We start from the raw sequence: 17200 nt of genomic DNA, 5'->3' as shown, positions 1-17200 counted from the left end.
ACGGAAACTTTACCAAATTCTAAACAGCATGTCAGTACCTGATGATAACCATCCTGCACCTCAAGTTGAATATCTGGACGAAGTTACTATGACTGAGTTAACTCTGCCAGATTTTGTCTCGCAGAACAGAAAAGTTTTCCGTGGCTATGAAAATTGAAATTGATTTTCTTCAGCGAGTTCCTGGCATCTGAATATTACTGCATCAGTCGTTAAAACGTGCATCAGTTGTAAATATTCAATAATACTGCTGAACGTGATATTTCTTCAATAAAAAACTTCAATTCTTTGATCACTAATCTAGAGCAGAAGCAGGATATGCTGCAGGCATCACAAGCGGTTTCCTCTATCCAATCTGCTTTTATTGAGTAAATATCACGCGACTGGAATAACTGTGCTTTATTACTAGGTTATAAATTAGTGACAAGTACTTATATTATCAGTCTGCTTATATCGTAAGCTCACAAAGAATTTAAAAGCAAAGAAAACGCCAAGCGAATTCACCATATCGATATAGTGAATTTGCTTGGCTTTTTCTTGTTTTTAAATTCCTTGTGAAATTAGTGACAGAAATGCACCCTAGCATTTCAGTGTATTTCATTGACTTAAATTTACTCAACTTAAACAGTTTGCCGTTTCACAGAAAAACTGCTGCCGTTATTTGTTTTAACTTGATTTCTTATAACTCATTATTCATCGAGCAATCAGGAAACGATTCGGGTTGACAATTTTTGGTAAATGCGCCCTGCCGATGTAGTGAAACTATTCCGAACCATGAGACCAGAAAAAAATCCAAAATATGTTATTGGTTGGCACTTCACATCGCACTAAGATTTTTGTACGCAAAATACGCAGTGACAATGATAGAAGATTATCTTCCGTACGTATATTCCGTACACAATAACAACATATATCACTAGTAGTTTGCTACAAAAGTGGGTCACAACTAATCGCTTTTCTGAGCCTTCTTGAGTGCGGCCAGTCTCTTCCGCTCCTCAATCTGCCGTTGTATGGCCAATCTTCTTTTCTGCTTCTTCTCCTCCCTCTTCATTTCCCTCTCCTGTTCACACATGACCACTCCTCCTCTCTTCTCCATCTTCTCCTCCATTCTCCTTCTCTTCCTCTTCTTCTCCATGTCGATGACTTGGTCAGGGTCGTGCCCCAGCTCGATCATCTTCTCCTTGTAGAGCGCGAACTTCTGCAGGCGCGTTGGGTCGCTGAAGGAGTACGCGGCGAGGCGCGAGGCGTCCAGCTTTAGGACGGTCGACAGGCCGTCGCCCACGATCAGGCGGGACGACTGTGCCGTCTTGGACGATGCCAGGGGGTCTAGTTCTCGTCTGTCTAGGTCCAGACGAGCCTTGACGCTCGTCTGTGGCCGGGATAAAGTCACGTGTTTAGGGCGAGACGTCGGGGCGTTTGTGGCGTCGGTTGAAACGTTCCCGACATGAGCGTCCCCGGTTTTTAACCCGTCTCCGTGATTCAACCGCTCCCCAGAATGTAACCGATCATTCGTCATACCCTCTTGCTCCTTATTTACTCCCTCCTCCTGGTTTTGCTCCGCCATGTCGGGACATTTGCTTTTATTGTCTGCGGTTGCCACGCCTCCTTCCTCAGCAGCCTCCTTCTTTTTCTTCTCCTTCCTCATCTTCTTGGCGAAGTTTTTGTCCATCTTCTTCGTCTCCTCGTCCTTCTCGCCTTTTTCGGCTTCTGCCTCCTCAGGCGAACTGCAAGAGACAGAGACATAAGAACATCAGCAAACGTCAGAACACTCACTTTGTGTAGTGACGAGAACACTCCACTAGCTAGGTGTAGAGCGAAGGGAACACCGCACTCACTAGGTGTAGAGCAAAGGGAACACCCCACTCACTAGGTGTAGAGCAAAGGGAGCGCCCCACTCACTAGGTGTAGAGTGAAGGGAACACCTCACTCACTAGGTGTAGAGCAAAGGGAACACTCCACTCACTAGGTGTAGAGTGAAGGGAACACCCCATGAAGGGAACACCACACTCACTAGGTGTAGAGTGAAGGGAACACCCCACTCACTGGGTGTAGAGTGAAGGGAACACCCCACTCACTAGGTGTAGAGCGAAGGGAACACTTTAGCCATGTGTTTAACGCTCTTCCTGTTCCTCCTGAAGTAGGCTCGCTCGCGGCGCTCCTGTTCTTGGGTTCGGTCGTAGCGCAGGATGTTGGCCAGGCCGTTCCAGCGCTTCAATTCCTGCCCCTCTGCCATCACGATCTGTAAACAGCAGCGTTAATTGTGCACATACTGAATAAAGTATGGGAGAACCGCTTGAAATCTCATTTCTTAGAGCCGAATTTGTTAGTAAAATCATAAAGATCCCACCCGCGTCGGCCATTTTCGTAAGCACGCCAATCTTTGGACCTCTCGATGTCGGCCAGCAGAATGCCAGACTCTTTTCTTTTTGGCGTTCTCAGCAGCGATACAGCTCTGCCAGGTATCCCTGGTCTCTTCCAGGAAGCCCTGGGGCTCTGCAAGGTTTTTTGACTCTGCAGCTGCTCAGTTGTAGTAAGGATGGCAAAAAGGATACTAGCACAAAAGCCGCCGAGCCCCACACTTACATCCTCAAAGGACATCCCGCTGCCATTAGTCTCAAGTCTCAACGGTTCCATACTTGAAGCGACACTTGATTCCAACAAGCCCCCAGCACCAAACCCTCCACCGCTCATTAGGCTCGACGGTCCCGTACTTGAAGCTAAACTTGATGCTCCCACACCCCTAGCACCAGTCCCCACACTCACATCCTCAAAGGACAGCCCGTAGTCATTAGGCTCGACGGTCCTGTACTTGAAGCGACACTTGATGTCCCCCGCGATGACGTCCTCGCAGTGGCCGGCGTAGTACTCGTCGAAGTATTCATCGAAGTTGTGCTGGGTTCCGTCGAACACGGGCTTGTCCCGCCGCAGGGCCTCCACCAGGCCCGCCTTCTTACGACGACGCTTCTTCTCCTCTGCAATTACGGCACATTACGGGACCAGAATTTCGGGAGCAGACTTTGGGGAACAAAATACGGGAGCAGACTTGGGGAACAAAATACAGGAGCAGGGGAGTAGACTTTGAGGAACAAAATACAAGAGCAGAGTTACTGGACTAGGCTTACGGAGGTTGTACGGCTCTGTAACGGCCGCTAGGTCAGGGTTACAGGAGCGACTAAGGGAATAAAGTTAGGCTTGCTTTACATCACACTGCCGGGCTCGGTCCAGCCATGATCGAGGCAAAAGTTTTTCTGACCGGGACGTGACTGCAGCGATGCCAATTACTTTTTCACGAGCATACCAAATTGCCAGCTTAACATACCATATTTTAGCGAAGATACAAGATAAAAAATATCCATGCCGGACACCATCTCAACATACCAGATTTCAGAAATCTGGTATGGAAATATACCAGTTGTCAACGCTGTTTGACTGGCATGGCTCGTGATACGAAAGGAACTGAAGTGACCGGACCGAACATGTGAATATACATGGCCCGGCCCGAACATGTGAATGTAACCGGCCCGGCCCGAACATGTGACCGGCCTGGCAGTGTGATGTGAATCAAGACTGACTGTAGCAAAATTACGGCAGTAAAGTTTTACAACGTTACAGCAGTAAAGGGTTACAGCGTTACGGCAGTAAAGGGTTACAGCGTTACGGCAGTAACAGGATACAACATTACTGAACGTTCAGAACCTCAAGCCGCTAACAATATCTACGAAGAATTGCTGATAATAATTGCTGATAATGCTGATAAAAAACGAAGTGCGGGTGACTCACCTTTTATTCTTGGGCCCTCTATGTGGGTCGACGTGGCCACGTCCTGAAATAAAACAAACACGTCACTACTTCACCACAAACACGTCACTACTTCACCACAAACACGTCACTNGTGCAACACGTCACCCCTGCCGTGCAACACCCCTGACTTCTCACCAATATACTGCCGTGCAACACGTCACCCCTGCCGTGCAACACCCCTGACTTCTCACCAATATACTGCCGTGCAACACGTCACCCCTGCCGTGCAACACCCCTGACTTCTCACCAATATACTGCCGTGCAACACGTCACCCCTGCCGTGCAACACCCCTGACTTCTCACCAATATACTGCCGTGCAACACGTCACCCCTGCCGTGCAACACCCCTGACTTCTCACCAATATACTGCCGTGCAACACGTCACCCCTGCCGTGCAACACCCCTGACTTCTCACCAATATACTGCCGTGCAACACGTCACCCCTGCCGTGCAACACCCCTGACTTCTCACCAATATACTGCCGTGCAACACGTCACCCCTGCCGTGCAACACCCCTGACTTCTCACCAATATACTGCCGTGCAACACGTCACCCCTGCCGTGCAACACCCCTGACTTCTCACCAATATACTGCCGTGCAACACGTCACCCCTGCCGTGCAACACCCCTGACTTCTCACCAATATACTGCCGTGCAACACGTCACCCCTGCCGTGCAACACCCCTGACTTCTCACCAATATACTGCCGTGCAACACGTCACCCCTGCCGTGCAACACCCCTGACCTCTCACCAATGTACTGCCGTGCAACACGTCACCCCTGCCGTGCAACACGTCACCCCTGCCGTGCAACACGTCACCCCTGCCGTGCAACACCCCTGACCTCTCACCAATATACCGCCGTGCAACACGTCACCCCTGCCGTGCAACACGTCACCCCTGCCGTGCAACACATCACCCCTGCCGTGCAACACCCCCGACCTCTCACCAATATACTCGTCGTATTCAAACTTGGGTTTCTGCACGTCAGTTCCCGCGTCGTCCTCGTGGTCGTACATGAGCGCCATCTTCCTGTCGTGCTCCGCAGGGTCGAAGTCTTCGTCCAGCTCTTTGTCCTGTGAAAATAAGGATAAAATTTAGTGGATAAAATTAAATTGATAAAATGGGGATGAAATTAAATGAATAAAATAAGTATAAAATTAAAATTAAATGAATGTAAATAAATGGATAAAATAAGGTTATAATGAAAAATATAAAATAAGGATAAAATTGAATAGGTACAATAATGATAAAAAAATATAATAATGGATAATAAAATTAAATAGAATAATGGTGCTAAGATGACAAAATGGTGCTGCTCTCTAATACGAATAAGCGCCAGCGTGGCCTGGGACTGCTACGTCTGACACACATGCAAGGATAATAAAGATTACTAAAGATGCTAAGGAAGCATTACTTAGGATATTGAGTATACTAAGGATGCTAAGGATACTGAGGATACTAAGGATGCTAAGGATACCGAAGATACTAAGGATGCTAAGGATAGTAAGGACAGCGAGGATACTAAAGATGCTAAGGATAGTAAGTATACCGAGGATACAAGGATAATAAGGACACACATCAAAAGCGAGCGTCTGTTGCCCCGACGTCTTCTTGATGGCCTCGAGGCGCTGCACCAGCAGATCCTTCTTGATCCTGAGGGCCTCCTGCTCGCGCCTCATGAACTCCTCCTTGGCGAGCTTGCGGCGCGCGGCGTAGGCTACCTTCTTGTCGTGGGTGCTCGTGTCCCGCACACGGGCCGTGCCCCGCAACTGGTACGGGTATGTCGTGGGGCGGTGGGGCTCGGCCTCTCTGTAGAGGGTAGAAGAGGAGTAGAGTGGGGCCGTGGGGGCGGTGGTGGGGATGAGACTCCCAGAGGAGTTAAAAGGAGTGTTGTAGGGAGTAGAGTGGGGTTCAGGATCAGGAGTAGAGTGGGGTTCAGGATCAGGAGTAGAGTGGGGTTCAGGATCAGGAGTAGAGTGGGGTTCAGAAACAGGAGTAGAGTGGGGTTCAGGAGTAGAGTGGGGTTCAGGATCAGGAGTAGAGTGGGGTTCAGGAACAGGAGTAGAGTGGGGTTCAGGAGTAGAGTGGGGTTCAGAATCAGGAGTAGAGTGGGGCCGTGGGGAGGGGCGGTGGGACTGAGACTACCACGGGAGTTAGTAGGAGTGTTGTAAGAGGGAGTATAGAGTGGGGTTCAGAAGCACTAGCCCTGCAACGCTCGGCTCTGTTTTTGCCACGACATTAAAAAAAATTATACAAGGGCTCACCCCACCTTAACCTATGGGTCAACCTGACACACAATCTACTGCAGAATTGCAACCCAGACAACCAGACTCACTATCCCTCTACACACCCCGACCCCCACACTCACTATCCCTCTACACACCCCGACCCCCACACTCACTATCGCCGCGCATATGACACACTATCAGCGAACAGTGAGGAACAGTCAAGGAACTCACGCGGCGAACTTGGCGAGTGTGTCACGGATGTTGAGCTGTTCCTCTTCATCATCAGGCCTGCTGGGGAAATAATAATTAGATGTGACATAATTAATTATAATATTATATTATTAATTATTATTATAACTATGCTAATATTATAATTATAGAAAATTAATTATAATATTATTTATTAAAAATTAATAACACTTACACTTAGTGAGAGAACACTTCAAGGCAGAGAGTCAAAACATAACGAAAATGTGAAATAGAAGAATCTAAAGAACCAAATTTTCAAAGCAATAATGATAAAAATAAAGCTACCATGAGAGTATATAATAGTACCTAATATAAAGTTTAATACTATAGTAGAATAAAGAAGATAAATAATAAATTCCAGAGCTAAAATAATAAGATGATGAGAGCGCTAACTCACTGCTCGGTGTCACTGTCATCACTGCTGTCACTGTCACTGTCACTGCCGGGGCATGGTGCCTCATCGTCACACTCGAGCTCCTTGCTGGGTTTAGGAATTCAAGTTTAAATTCATAGAATTTGGCTACTGAAACAATAAATAAAAACTTACATTTCTCAATAAGTATATGTGTCATTTTCATCGTGATCTTACAAGAGACAGGGCGATACACTTACTGCTGCTCTAGTAGTTAATTATACAGCTGCATGATCTGCATTAGACAGTTGTATGGTCTGTGTTAGACATCTATGCAGTCTGTATCAGACAGCTGCATGGTCTGTAGGTAATCATACAGCTGCATGGTCTGTATAAGACATCTGTGTGGCCTGTATTATATAACTCACTGCTGCTCCAGAAGGTAATTCGCCATCCATTTCTCATCTTCCGTCATGTTGGGTTTCAGGAGAGCTTTAGACAGTCTCTCCTTTAGCTCCGCCTTCTTTGGCTGCTTTACTTTTTTAACCTGCACAAGAAATGAATTTATATTCATAAGAAATATAAGAATAAATAATGCTCAAGAATTTGTAAAAGAAATTTGAAACTGAACAAATATATACAAGTAGGAAGAGAAACGAAAGAGGCAGTTACAGTTTAAGCTAAGAAAGCAAGTTTTATATTTGCTTTTTAATTTAATTAATGTTTTTGTCTGATCAAACTTGCCCAAATTCCTTCACCTGGAGTAGAGTGTTGCATGACTCACCTTCACCCGGAGTAGAGTGTTGTGTGACTCACCTTCACATGGAGTAGAGTGTTGTGTGACTCACATTCATCTGGAGTAGAGTGTTGTGTGACTCACATTCACCTGGAGTAGAGTGTTGTGTGACTCACATTCACCTGGAGTAGAGTGTTGTGTGACTCACCTTCACCTGGAGTAGTGTCATGTGACTCACCTTCACCGGGAGTAGAGTGTAAATATGACTCACCTTCACCTGGAGTAGAGTGTTGTATGACTCACATTCACCTGGAGTATTGACCCACCTTGACAGGCTGAGGTGTTTCCTCAGGGACTTTAATCAACTCTTCATCTTCATCACTCTCATCAAAGCAGATTTTCTGCTTCAGTATTGCTGGTGCTTCCATGGGTATGTTTTCTGCTCACAATAAGATACATAAATTTCAATTTTCCCCTTAAAAAGAAATTTCAAAAACATGAAAGAATGATTTAATAAGACCATAAAAGATAAATAAAAGTACGTAGAGACTGATATTATGATTCTTTGTGCAGTTAAATTCCATCTGTTTCACTTGAAAAGATTTAAACAGGTCAGTTATTAAAAATAAAACTTAGAACTTATGATCAAAACTTACCATCTTCTGAATCCTCGGCACCCTGATCCATATGTTCAACATATTCCCGTTGAATGTTTTCAACAGTGAAAGGCTCCTCGTCTGCTCCACTGCCATTTTTTTTGGTCTTTGATTTAATTTTCTTTTTAACTTGTTTCTTCTGATGGGTGACCAGAGGATTTTTTTTCCAGAATTTGGGATCTCGGGCAAGCTCCTTGCCTTTGCCGGACTTGACTGCTTCCAAAATTTGTGCAACATATTCCATGGACTGAGACGAGGGCTGGAAGAAAGATCAAAATGAAGATGATATAAAAATTCAGCACTTGTAGTTACCTTGATTTATACCAATAACAAAAATGTAAAAAACATAATTTTACTAGGCCAAGAAGTAAAAATAGACACTTTGTGTCAGAATTCAGAGATAATAGTGAATAGAATTAACAAGCCAACAATTTCAGTTCCAACTATTATCAGTCTCAAAAATAGCAGTTTCAGCATTTGTTAGGCTGTAGGCTAATGAACGCAAACATTGGAGAACATTTGCAGTTTGTTGCAGTCTTGCTCTTGCAACTCAATGGTCCAATTCTGCCTTGCTTAATCACCCAGCCTCCTTGCCGATTCAGACCAGAAACTGGCACACTGAGCTGGAATCAAACCTGCACTACGCTATTCTAATCCTGGAATTCTGAACTTTAACCACTGGGCCACCCTGCCTAGCAGTTATCAATTTGATTTCATACACACTTTCAGTATTTGTTTCAGTAAAGTTCATTATTTGTTTAAAAAATCAACATTAAAAACTAATTTGGGAACCAAGAAGCTAAAAATAAGTTGGTATTTGAACAATGCTTAGTACTTACATTTGCCAGTTCATCTGATGACGAGATCTCACTGCTATCTGTATCATATTTCTCCACTTCCTTGCCAAGCTCTTTCACTGAAAAAATAAACATTTCTTAGGAACTAGATTTGCAAAACTTTCATCATATATGTACATATTTTGTAAAATGATACATTGAGAATTTGAAAGCTCTGAACCTACATTGATTTTGGATACTAATGTACTTTGTCATTCTTGGATCATTAAGTATGAATTTCAGAGTATATTCTGAGAAACAATTTATTCATAAACAGGAATGTTGAGTAAATGAGCTGCTGAGTTAAGTAACTGAAAAAATTAAGCAGTATAAACTTTCTTATTGCTAATAGATAATAAAATTATGCACATATCTAACTTATATCTCATTGAAAATTTGACAGTAGACAGTCCAAGTTGAAATTAGGGGAATGGTGTTTTACCGTGTTTATATATTCCATATTGTAGACTTTTGATTTTGGAAATAGTGTTGATCTTAAAAATCAGGTTTTAAGGATCAAAGTATTGCTATAACTACCTAAACCTTCAAGATTTATTACCAAAATTACATTTTAAGAGTTATTTAAAGACAATTATATTTGCAAGTTTGTCTAAGCCATATAGATTTTGATGGTCAGCTGTCTTGGTTACACATATGAACTACAATTTTGTGCTGCCTGCTTATCACTTATCAGTGCCTTTAGATTCATCATACTCATCAGTCATTAACTATTTCTCAAACTTCTTATTAACCTGGTTCTCTTTTCCTTATTTTGTTTTGTTTGCAATAACTACGCTTATTTTTGCTCTGGTAGGAAGTTGGACACAGTTTTAAAGAAATGTATCATTTTAAGCAAATTTATATCAACTTAATATCTAATATATTAATAATAATACATAGTGCACTTCTGCCTTCATCAAGCAGCATAGCAATTTGAGCAAAAGACTAGCAAAATTATAGAATATCAAGAGAATCTGTGGTGGAGCAACTCTGTGGGAGTACCATTCAAAGATGACAGAAGAGAAAAAAAACAGTCTTCCAACCTGAATTTTTAATTATGACCCATATTTTAACTACTATGGGTTGATCAAGTCACTCTGCATGGTGGTTCAGGTCACCATGCACCTTTCCTACAACAACATGAAAACCAAAATGAGGAGAAACCTGCAAATATTCGGGTAAGTATTCCTTGGGTACACACCTTACATATGCATGTTTCAACTTAAGTCAAACTTAGCTAGTTCATTAATGATGTGCTTTTAAAATTCTAAACTGGTCTAAGTCATCCCAATTCAAGAGAGTGATAATATATATATTATATCCATGTGTTTTTATATTATCTTGAAGAAATTGATAGAGAGCCACTAAAATAAATAAAATTGTCTGCAATCATTGGTATTTTTGTCTTTGTCACAGAACATAGATGGATTTTGTCCTATTTACTAGTTTCTCCAAGTGGAAAATATTAACTAAATCCAGCCATAAATGAGACGAATAACTCATTCTGAAATTTAATTTTAATTGTTTCAATGGCACTTGACTAATTTATTTAGTAGAAATCCATATTGAAACCTCGGGTAGAAATCTTTCTTAATGAGCCAAAAATGCCTGTGTGTGTACGTAGTTAAATACCAAATTTTATCTGTTTTATGGCCATTGACCATAGCGGCAATTTGGCAAACCAGAGATTTTTTAGAATCAGTTAATTTTTAATTTCCTCATTTATTCAAGATTTAAATCAAAATCTTATGTATCCAGGATACTGGTATCAATGATATTTTGCTGGTGTTGGTCTACTTATTTGACTATAAACTAAACTTCAGATAAAGAGTCTAAACAACTCTCTGTAGCCTAGTCCCACTGTGCAGAGAGTGGATGAATATTGCAAGATCTTTGGCGATGCTTCAGTAGAAAAATTTACGCCTTCAGAAGATCTTGCCGACACATTTAGATTGAAATTCTTGCATTTAATATATTTGTAAGTCTTCGGCCAACTATTTAGAAAAAAGTAATGTTTCCGGTATGTTGGATGGATCAGGATGCAGTGAAGCTTGTCCGGAAATCAGTTGCGATGAGTCCTGCCAAATAAATGCAAACATCAAGTTTACAATTACGTAGTTGCGGTCACATTAGTGCGGTCAGACTGCATTATCACATGTTCAGTTGACACTTGCTAAGTTGCTATACAAGTGGACTGTTTTTAGGGTAAAATTAGTTATTTACGGTAACACGTGCATGAAACCTTGTAAATAAGTTCGTGGCTTGTAAATAGTTTTTTATTACTCAGCGTAAATAGCTTTTCATTAAAAATTACCCGGCGACACATCTTGAAAATGGTTGGTGACACTTTGGGCTTAAAAACCCATTTATTGGCAACGCTGCAACCTGCGTCCAAGCTCTGCCCATGGTCAGGAAGATGTGCCAGGTGCGCGGGAATTTATATTGTCATTTTAACGACCTGCACGGTGCGCCGTACTATGCCGGTAAAAAAATGCGCCATGCGCCATACTTTTAGAAAGCTAAAATAGTTTAAATATGGATGCATGGCAACGCAAATTACGTAATCACACTGACCGTACACACAAACACGTATCCGCATTGTGTTGTGGTTGGATATGAGTTGCCTAGATTGCTAACGCGTCAACTCAGGACTCAGGTTCTAAGAGTCAGCAGTCAGCACAGTAATGAATATTCATTCATAGATCACAATTCAATCGGACATGAATTACAGAACTAAAGAAGGCAACATGGCATTAGATGAGCCATCGGTGTCTTCTAATGAATGACTGGACTGGTTGTGGCAAGTAGGGCATGAACCTGTACGTCAACAGTACGATCCTGCATGCCAATGTTGGGACTACATTACCGACATCCTCCTGGCCGGTAAAATTGACACGATCAATACCTAATAACAATGTGCGTAAAAGGACTATACAAATTAGGTCAATATGGCATAATTACAGAGCGTAATTATGCTACCGTATGTGATACAAAATATGAATATATATATATTTGCAAGATAAGTCAATGGTCTGTCGTTTATTTTTGCTTCATTTGAGCAATTATGGTTTCCAAATCTGGGTGCATTATGTTATGTCATGCGTACTTTGAATGTGAAAAAATTATAACTATCATATGAAAATTGTTACGTAGGTTATCATAGCACAAATCGCAATAGAGTATCAAGATTGCAGTTCTGCCACCACCCTTCATTGAATTATCCTGCCTTTTTTCTAAAATTCAACAATCTCTCTTCCGGCAAAGTTTGCGAAATTCATTAGCTGCATAAAATACTCTCTGCTGTGGTGTTCGAGTTCTGGTTGACATGACATCCGTTTGCTTGTTTGACACTAATTTTGTATAGGTTGCTTCAGATAAATTAATCATTGCCATTCCCATGTTCCACCCTCAATTTAATGTATCTAACAATATTGAATGGCATTATTCATACAAATCTGTATCTGTTAAACTTGTACATTTCAAGATCTGATGGAAGCGGTGAGCGTCCCTAACAATATGAGGATGTATATAAAAACATTAATGATCTAGGAGCGGGCTTCAAAAAAAAAAAACATTTCATCATGGCTATAACTAAATAAAGATCATTAATTGTAGTATAATAAACATGAAGTTTCCCTATTAAAAAGTTATATTTCGTTGGTCATCAAAGTTTATATCAACTATTAACAATAATAAAAAATATCAACAATTAACAATAATAAAATGTAAGAAATGTCCGGGACTCTGGGTTACTTCTGACTCTTCTGCTTGTCGGATACGGAACATACGGTGTTCAGTGTTGCCATATGACTTTGGAGATAATTTCTTCCAAAATTTAAAGCATACTGTATTGAGCATACTGTAAAATTAAATTAAAAAATAATTAAATGTAAAATTAAAGGCATACTGTACTGACTACTGAGTATTGCATCTGTTCCTCCACAAACTGTTCTTGTGCGGCGTAGAATTGATGGCTGGGATTGCGCAAACTGCAGAAGTCAAGATTAAAGAACCACACTGCAAATCATGCACTCACTAATAAGTACAAATTGCATAAAAAACACAGGCACCAGAAGAAATCTATCTTAATTGTAAATTTTCATTTTTATTGCAAAGATGAAGGTTAATTATAGAGGCGAACAACAAACATTAATAAAAATGAGGAAAGCTTCAGAGGGACACATCACACTCAAATTCGAAGATCGTTCAGCATTACTTGAAATCTACAGACGATGTTGCCATTCCATTCAGATGAAAACTGTCTAAATCAGAACTGTGTCGGACGGCTCCGCGGCCTGCGCCGAGTGCTGCACAGCGTGGAATCGATGACCGTGATTTGCACAAACGCGTGCGTGAAGAAAATATAAAAAACTATTCATGCGTGGGAAATTTTACCATTTATATATAGTCAAATGGGGTAAGACAGGATTGCAGCCTTCATGGGGTAAGAAAGGACCAGCCCATGGCATGCATTCTAATTGCACTGAATTCAATTTGACAAAAGAATATGTTAGAACAATCATTGCCTGTCATTTCAGTGTTTGTGGCAACCCTCTTCTGCAAATAATGAATTTCTGGCTAATTTTTAAAGAAAATCTATGTAAAGAAGGGTCACAAAATAGTTAACCCTGTTTGGGAAATAAGCTCTGTCTAATGACAAAAAAATTTTTGGCCAGGTTTGTGGATGTAGGCAGGTAGCCTTAAGTAATAGGCAACTTTTTAGACATACTAGGCATTCCTACCTGCTACCATCACTGCCTGACATGTATTCCAAAATGGGGTAAAAAAGGACCGGACATGGGGTAAGACGGGACCACTAAATGATCCTGTTTTACCACACAAGTGGTCCTGTCTTACCCCACAAATGGTCCTCTATTACCCTACAGTTTATCAAAAATAGTTTTTAAGTGAATATATTATTGTGTAGTACATGTCCAGAGTATGTTGGTCAAAATTTTTATCTTTTGCTCAAACTTCATTATAACTTGTTAGCTTTTTTAATTAGAGAAATTTAGTGCACTATTTTAAAATGCATCAAAGGGATATAGAAAATAGGGATGTCTATTCCCATTAGTGAGCTGCAGAACTATGTGCAAGATTGGCTGGGGGAAAAATCACTGCGTGAAACATGAAAAATAATTATGATCACAACTCTGTGACAGGGCATGAGCTATGTTTGAAGAAGTGCAGTGTAAATGCAGTTAGCAAAAAAACACATGACATCTGACACTTTATTACCGACATCTGACACTTTATTTTTATTACCAATTTGATAAATTTTTCAGAGAATGGCACTAATGGATTATTCATGAACTACAATGAACTAAAGCCAACCCACTATTACTATGCTTAACAAAGTTTTCTCTTGACAAAAACTTTAATGTGACTGATATTAGAGTTGACTTCCTGCAATACAAAACAGTAACAAGTGGTTATTTAATCAAATAATGCGTTTCTAGATGGATAATATTGAATATCAGATTTGTACTTTGATTAAAAACCTTGTAACATAAGAATTACCAGTTGGTCCTTTCTTACCCCAGCCTGGTCCCATCCCAGGTCTCATAGTGTGGCACGAGAGTCGTTGTAAAATTTATCTCAAGGTCATCTGGTCGTTGAACAACCGCATGCCAGTCGATAGTCGATAGGATTTATGCAGTCGATAGTCGATAGGTTTCTTCAGTAGTTCGATAACTTAACAATGAAAACACTAGTCGTTAATTCTAGCTTCTAAGTGGAAAAAAACACTGGCGTAATCTCTCCGATTATTTTTGCAAGCTTCAATACATATGATGGTTGCGTTGTCCCGGGGCTGAACATTTTACATCCGCCGCTCGTAATGCGCTGTTGGGGTCCGGGTTTTAGTCAGTACCGCAGTCGTATCTTGTCGAGTCTCGCTAAGTCGCTTGTTGGCAGTCGTCATAAGTTTATTGTGGAAGAGTCCCATTAGTTGGCAGTCATTGAAAAAGATAAATGACCTATTATTTTAGCTCGAAAGTCGTTGTAAAGTAAAAAAAATTGGTCGATAACTTTAGCAAAAGTCGCTGAAATTCCAACGACTATTGCCACTGTATGAAACCTGGGTCCCATCTTACCCCATTGGGGTAAAACACCCATTGGGGTAAGATGGGACCAGCTCACTTTTTTTTTATCTGTACAGAAAACTAGGTATGTTAGATGCAAAATGTCTGAGTTGAAGCTTAGAAGCCCATTGCATAACTACACCTTGTGACTGACTGACTGATAGGTTTAGGGTTTTTTAGTTATTCATGGTATAGATGCTACAGGCTTGTTAGTGATTTCGGTCCTGTCTTACCGGCTTACCCCATCTGACTATATACTACATGACAACTGCTATTTTTGATTTAGGAATCAACTGAATTTGGTATTTATACATCTTCCTGAGTGTGGCCCTCTGCACCCTGCCCCTGGTAGCCTACCTAGTCTGTTATAATCTTTTTTGCCATTGCCTAATTTTAAATAATATAATTGTTTTCCCAGTAATATTTTAATTTTCTGTCCTCTTTAGTGATAGCTTTTTGCCCATTTATTTCATTTTGAAAAATTTTGACTGCTAGAAATCAAGAAATGTGATATATGAGTAATTTTTAATAGTAACCTGTAAAATAATCTTTTACACATGCAATTTTTGAAAATTTGAGCCCAGTGCCTAATATTCCAGAATACAGATTAGCCAGTTTGGACTAAGGATGTTAAAAGTTTGATGGTTAAAACTTTTTTTGCTTTATTCCACAACAATTTACTGTTGTAATACTAAATCTACTAACAACACAAACATTAATAGTTCCTGTTTCATTCTATATAATTTAGGAAATGATATAAAAAGTGTACTCACAGCTTTTGAGCTCCTCGCTTCTTCTGTAGGCTTCATATTTGTCAGCATATTGTTTGTTTATCTTCAGATTGCAGGCATTTTCATCGTCACTATCATCAGAAAATAATACTTTTCCAGACATGTTCGATCAGTAAAAGACAAGACAATTACGATAATAGCGTGAGGCGATAATAAGAAATAGTAATTAGGCTAACTTACGTAAAGAAATGTTGTTTACGTATTGATAATTTGATCCCAATTGCAGGTGAACATGGAACTACCAACTACGCTATCCACGTGAGGAAAAATCCCAGCTGTTGTATGGTAACCTGAAACCGTTCTGATCCGCAGGTCCGGAAAAATTATTAGTTTTTGTACATTCGTTTTAGAAATTGAGACAAGCTTTGTTTCAAGAGATCTAACAAAATCAAAGGATAATTTTTTATGTGATAAATGTACTTTCTATGTTTTATTTGCATAACTATATGGAATTATCAATGAAAAATATATAGTCCAAAAATCCTTACGTTGCGACTTATTACTAAGCTTTTACATTTATTTAAAACTCAAGTATCAATGTCACTAGATTGCTTAAATTGCAAATTGGAAACAAATTTTGAAACAATGATAACTCCACACAAATTCACCATATCTCTATTTAAAACGTTTCGGAGTCCAGCTCCATCGTCAGTTAGAAAAATCAAGAATACAATCGAAAATCTAGAATACAATCAGAAGTTAATACAGTCGAATTTAAAAACACAGAAATCTTCAGTTACAAAAATCTAGAATACAAACAGAAGTTAATACAGTCGAATTTAAAAACACAGAAGTTAACACCTTACTCTACAAAAGACACAGAAAAAATGTAAAAAAAATCGGATTAAATCCATCTATTACCAATTCTTAGTGGATAGGATCTAAAGGCTGCTTTTAAACTAGGCAATAATTTGAAAATATACACTGACTCTAAAATGCGCTAATCCGAAGCATCAAAACTAGAAGCCAAAACATTAAAGTCAATGTCGGACATTGAAAAATTGCACTGTTCAGCGTGCAGGCGCACAGCCGAATGAGGAAAGCGCGATAGCAGCTACCCAGTCGTACAACTCCTCCTTTCATGCTCTGCGATCCTAGTACAACGACTGCAGGACGTCATCCCAACGTACGGAGATGCATTTCGTGCACAACAATATTTATATACTAGGGACGATCGCACTGAAAAAGGAGGATATCTTTGAACCTTAAGAAAGAACCTATTTTAAAATTGTTCGCCAAGAACATATGAATATTCATGTTTGTAATGTATTTCATAATCAAATCTTTAAAATCTCTTGACATAGCGTCGTAGGCATGACCGAAGTATGGACAATAATAATAAATAACGTTCTTAATACCGGGCTCTGGAACAACCTCTCTGTAACGCTTAGTCATGAATTTCTTGATTTGTGTAAACACCAAGCTGGAAGGATATCTATTAAGCGAGAAGATATTGCTTAGAAATTCAAA

General features: G+C 40.4%; 1 protein-coding gene across 1 annotated transcript; it reads right to left on the bottom strand.

Annotated features, from left to right (window-relative positions):
* Positions 1-868: 868 nt before the first annotated feature.
* Positions 869-15977, bottom strand: LOC108682285 (protein KRI1 homolog). Its single transcript, XM_018171424.2, has 13 exons — positions 15713-15977; positions 8860-8936; positions 8021-8279; positions 7691-7803; positions 7057-7175; positions 6674-6757; positions 6259-6315; positions 5377-5608; positions 4648-4872; positions 3778-3820; positions 2761-2969; positions 2073-2236; positions 869-1721 (listed from the first exon to the last, which is right to left on the bottom strand). Exons 1-13 carry the CDS (start codon positions 15831-15833, stop codon positions 944-946), a joined length of 2481 nt encoding a protein of 826 aa, XP_018026913.1. The 5' UTR covers positions 15834-15977; the 3' UTR covers positions 869-943.
* Positions 15978-17200: the final 1223 nt, after the last annotated feature.

This window comes from Hyalella azteca, unplaced genomic scaffold, assembly GCF_000764305.2.
Source record: "Hyalella azteca isolate HAZT.00-mixed unplaced genomic scaffold, Hazt_2.0.2 contig13372, whole genome shotgun sequence".
NCBI lineage: Eukaryota > Metazoa > Arthropoda > Malacostraca > Amphipoda > Hyalellidae > Hyalella > Hyalella azteca.
Note: the sequence above shows the minus strand (reverse complement) of the source record. Positions and strands in the feature narration are given on the sequence as shown.

Excerpts from the sequence above, each read along its gene's own strand:
- LOC108682285 (XM_018171424.2), bottom strand. The coding sequence starts at position 15,833 with ATGTCTGGAAAAGTATTATTTTCTGATGATAGTGACGATGAAAATGCC. Across the intron at positions 4,873-5,376 it reads AACAGACGCTCGCTTTTGAT|GACAAAGAGCTGGACGAAGA; the intron begins GTGTGTCCTTAT and ends TTATTTTCACAG. Across the intron at positions 3,821-4,647 it reads TGTTGCACGGCGGTATATTG|GACGTGGCCACGTCGACCCA; the intron begins GTGAGAGGTCAG and ends GTTTTATTTCAG.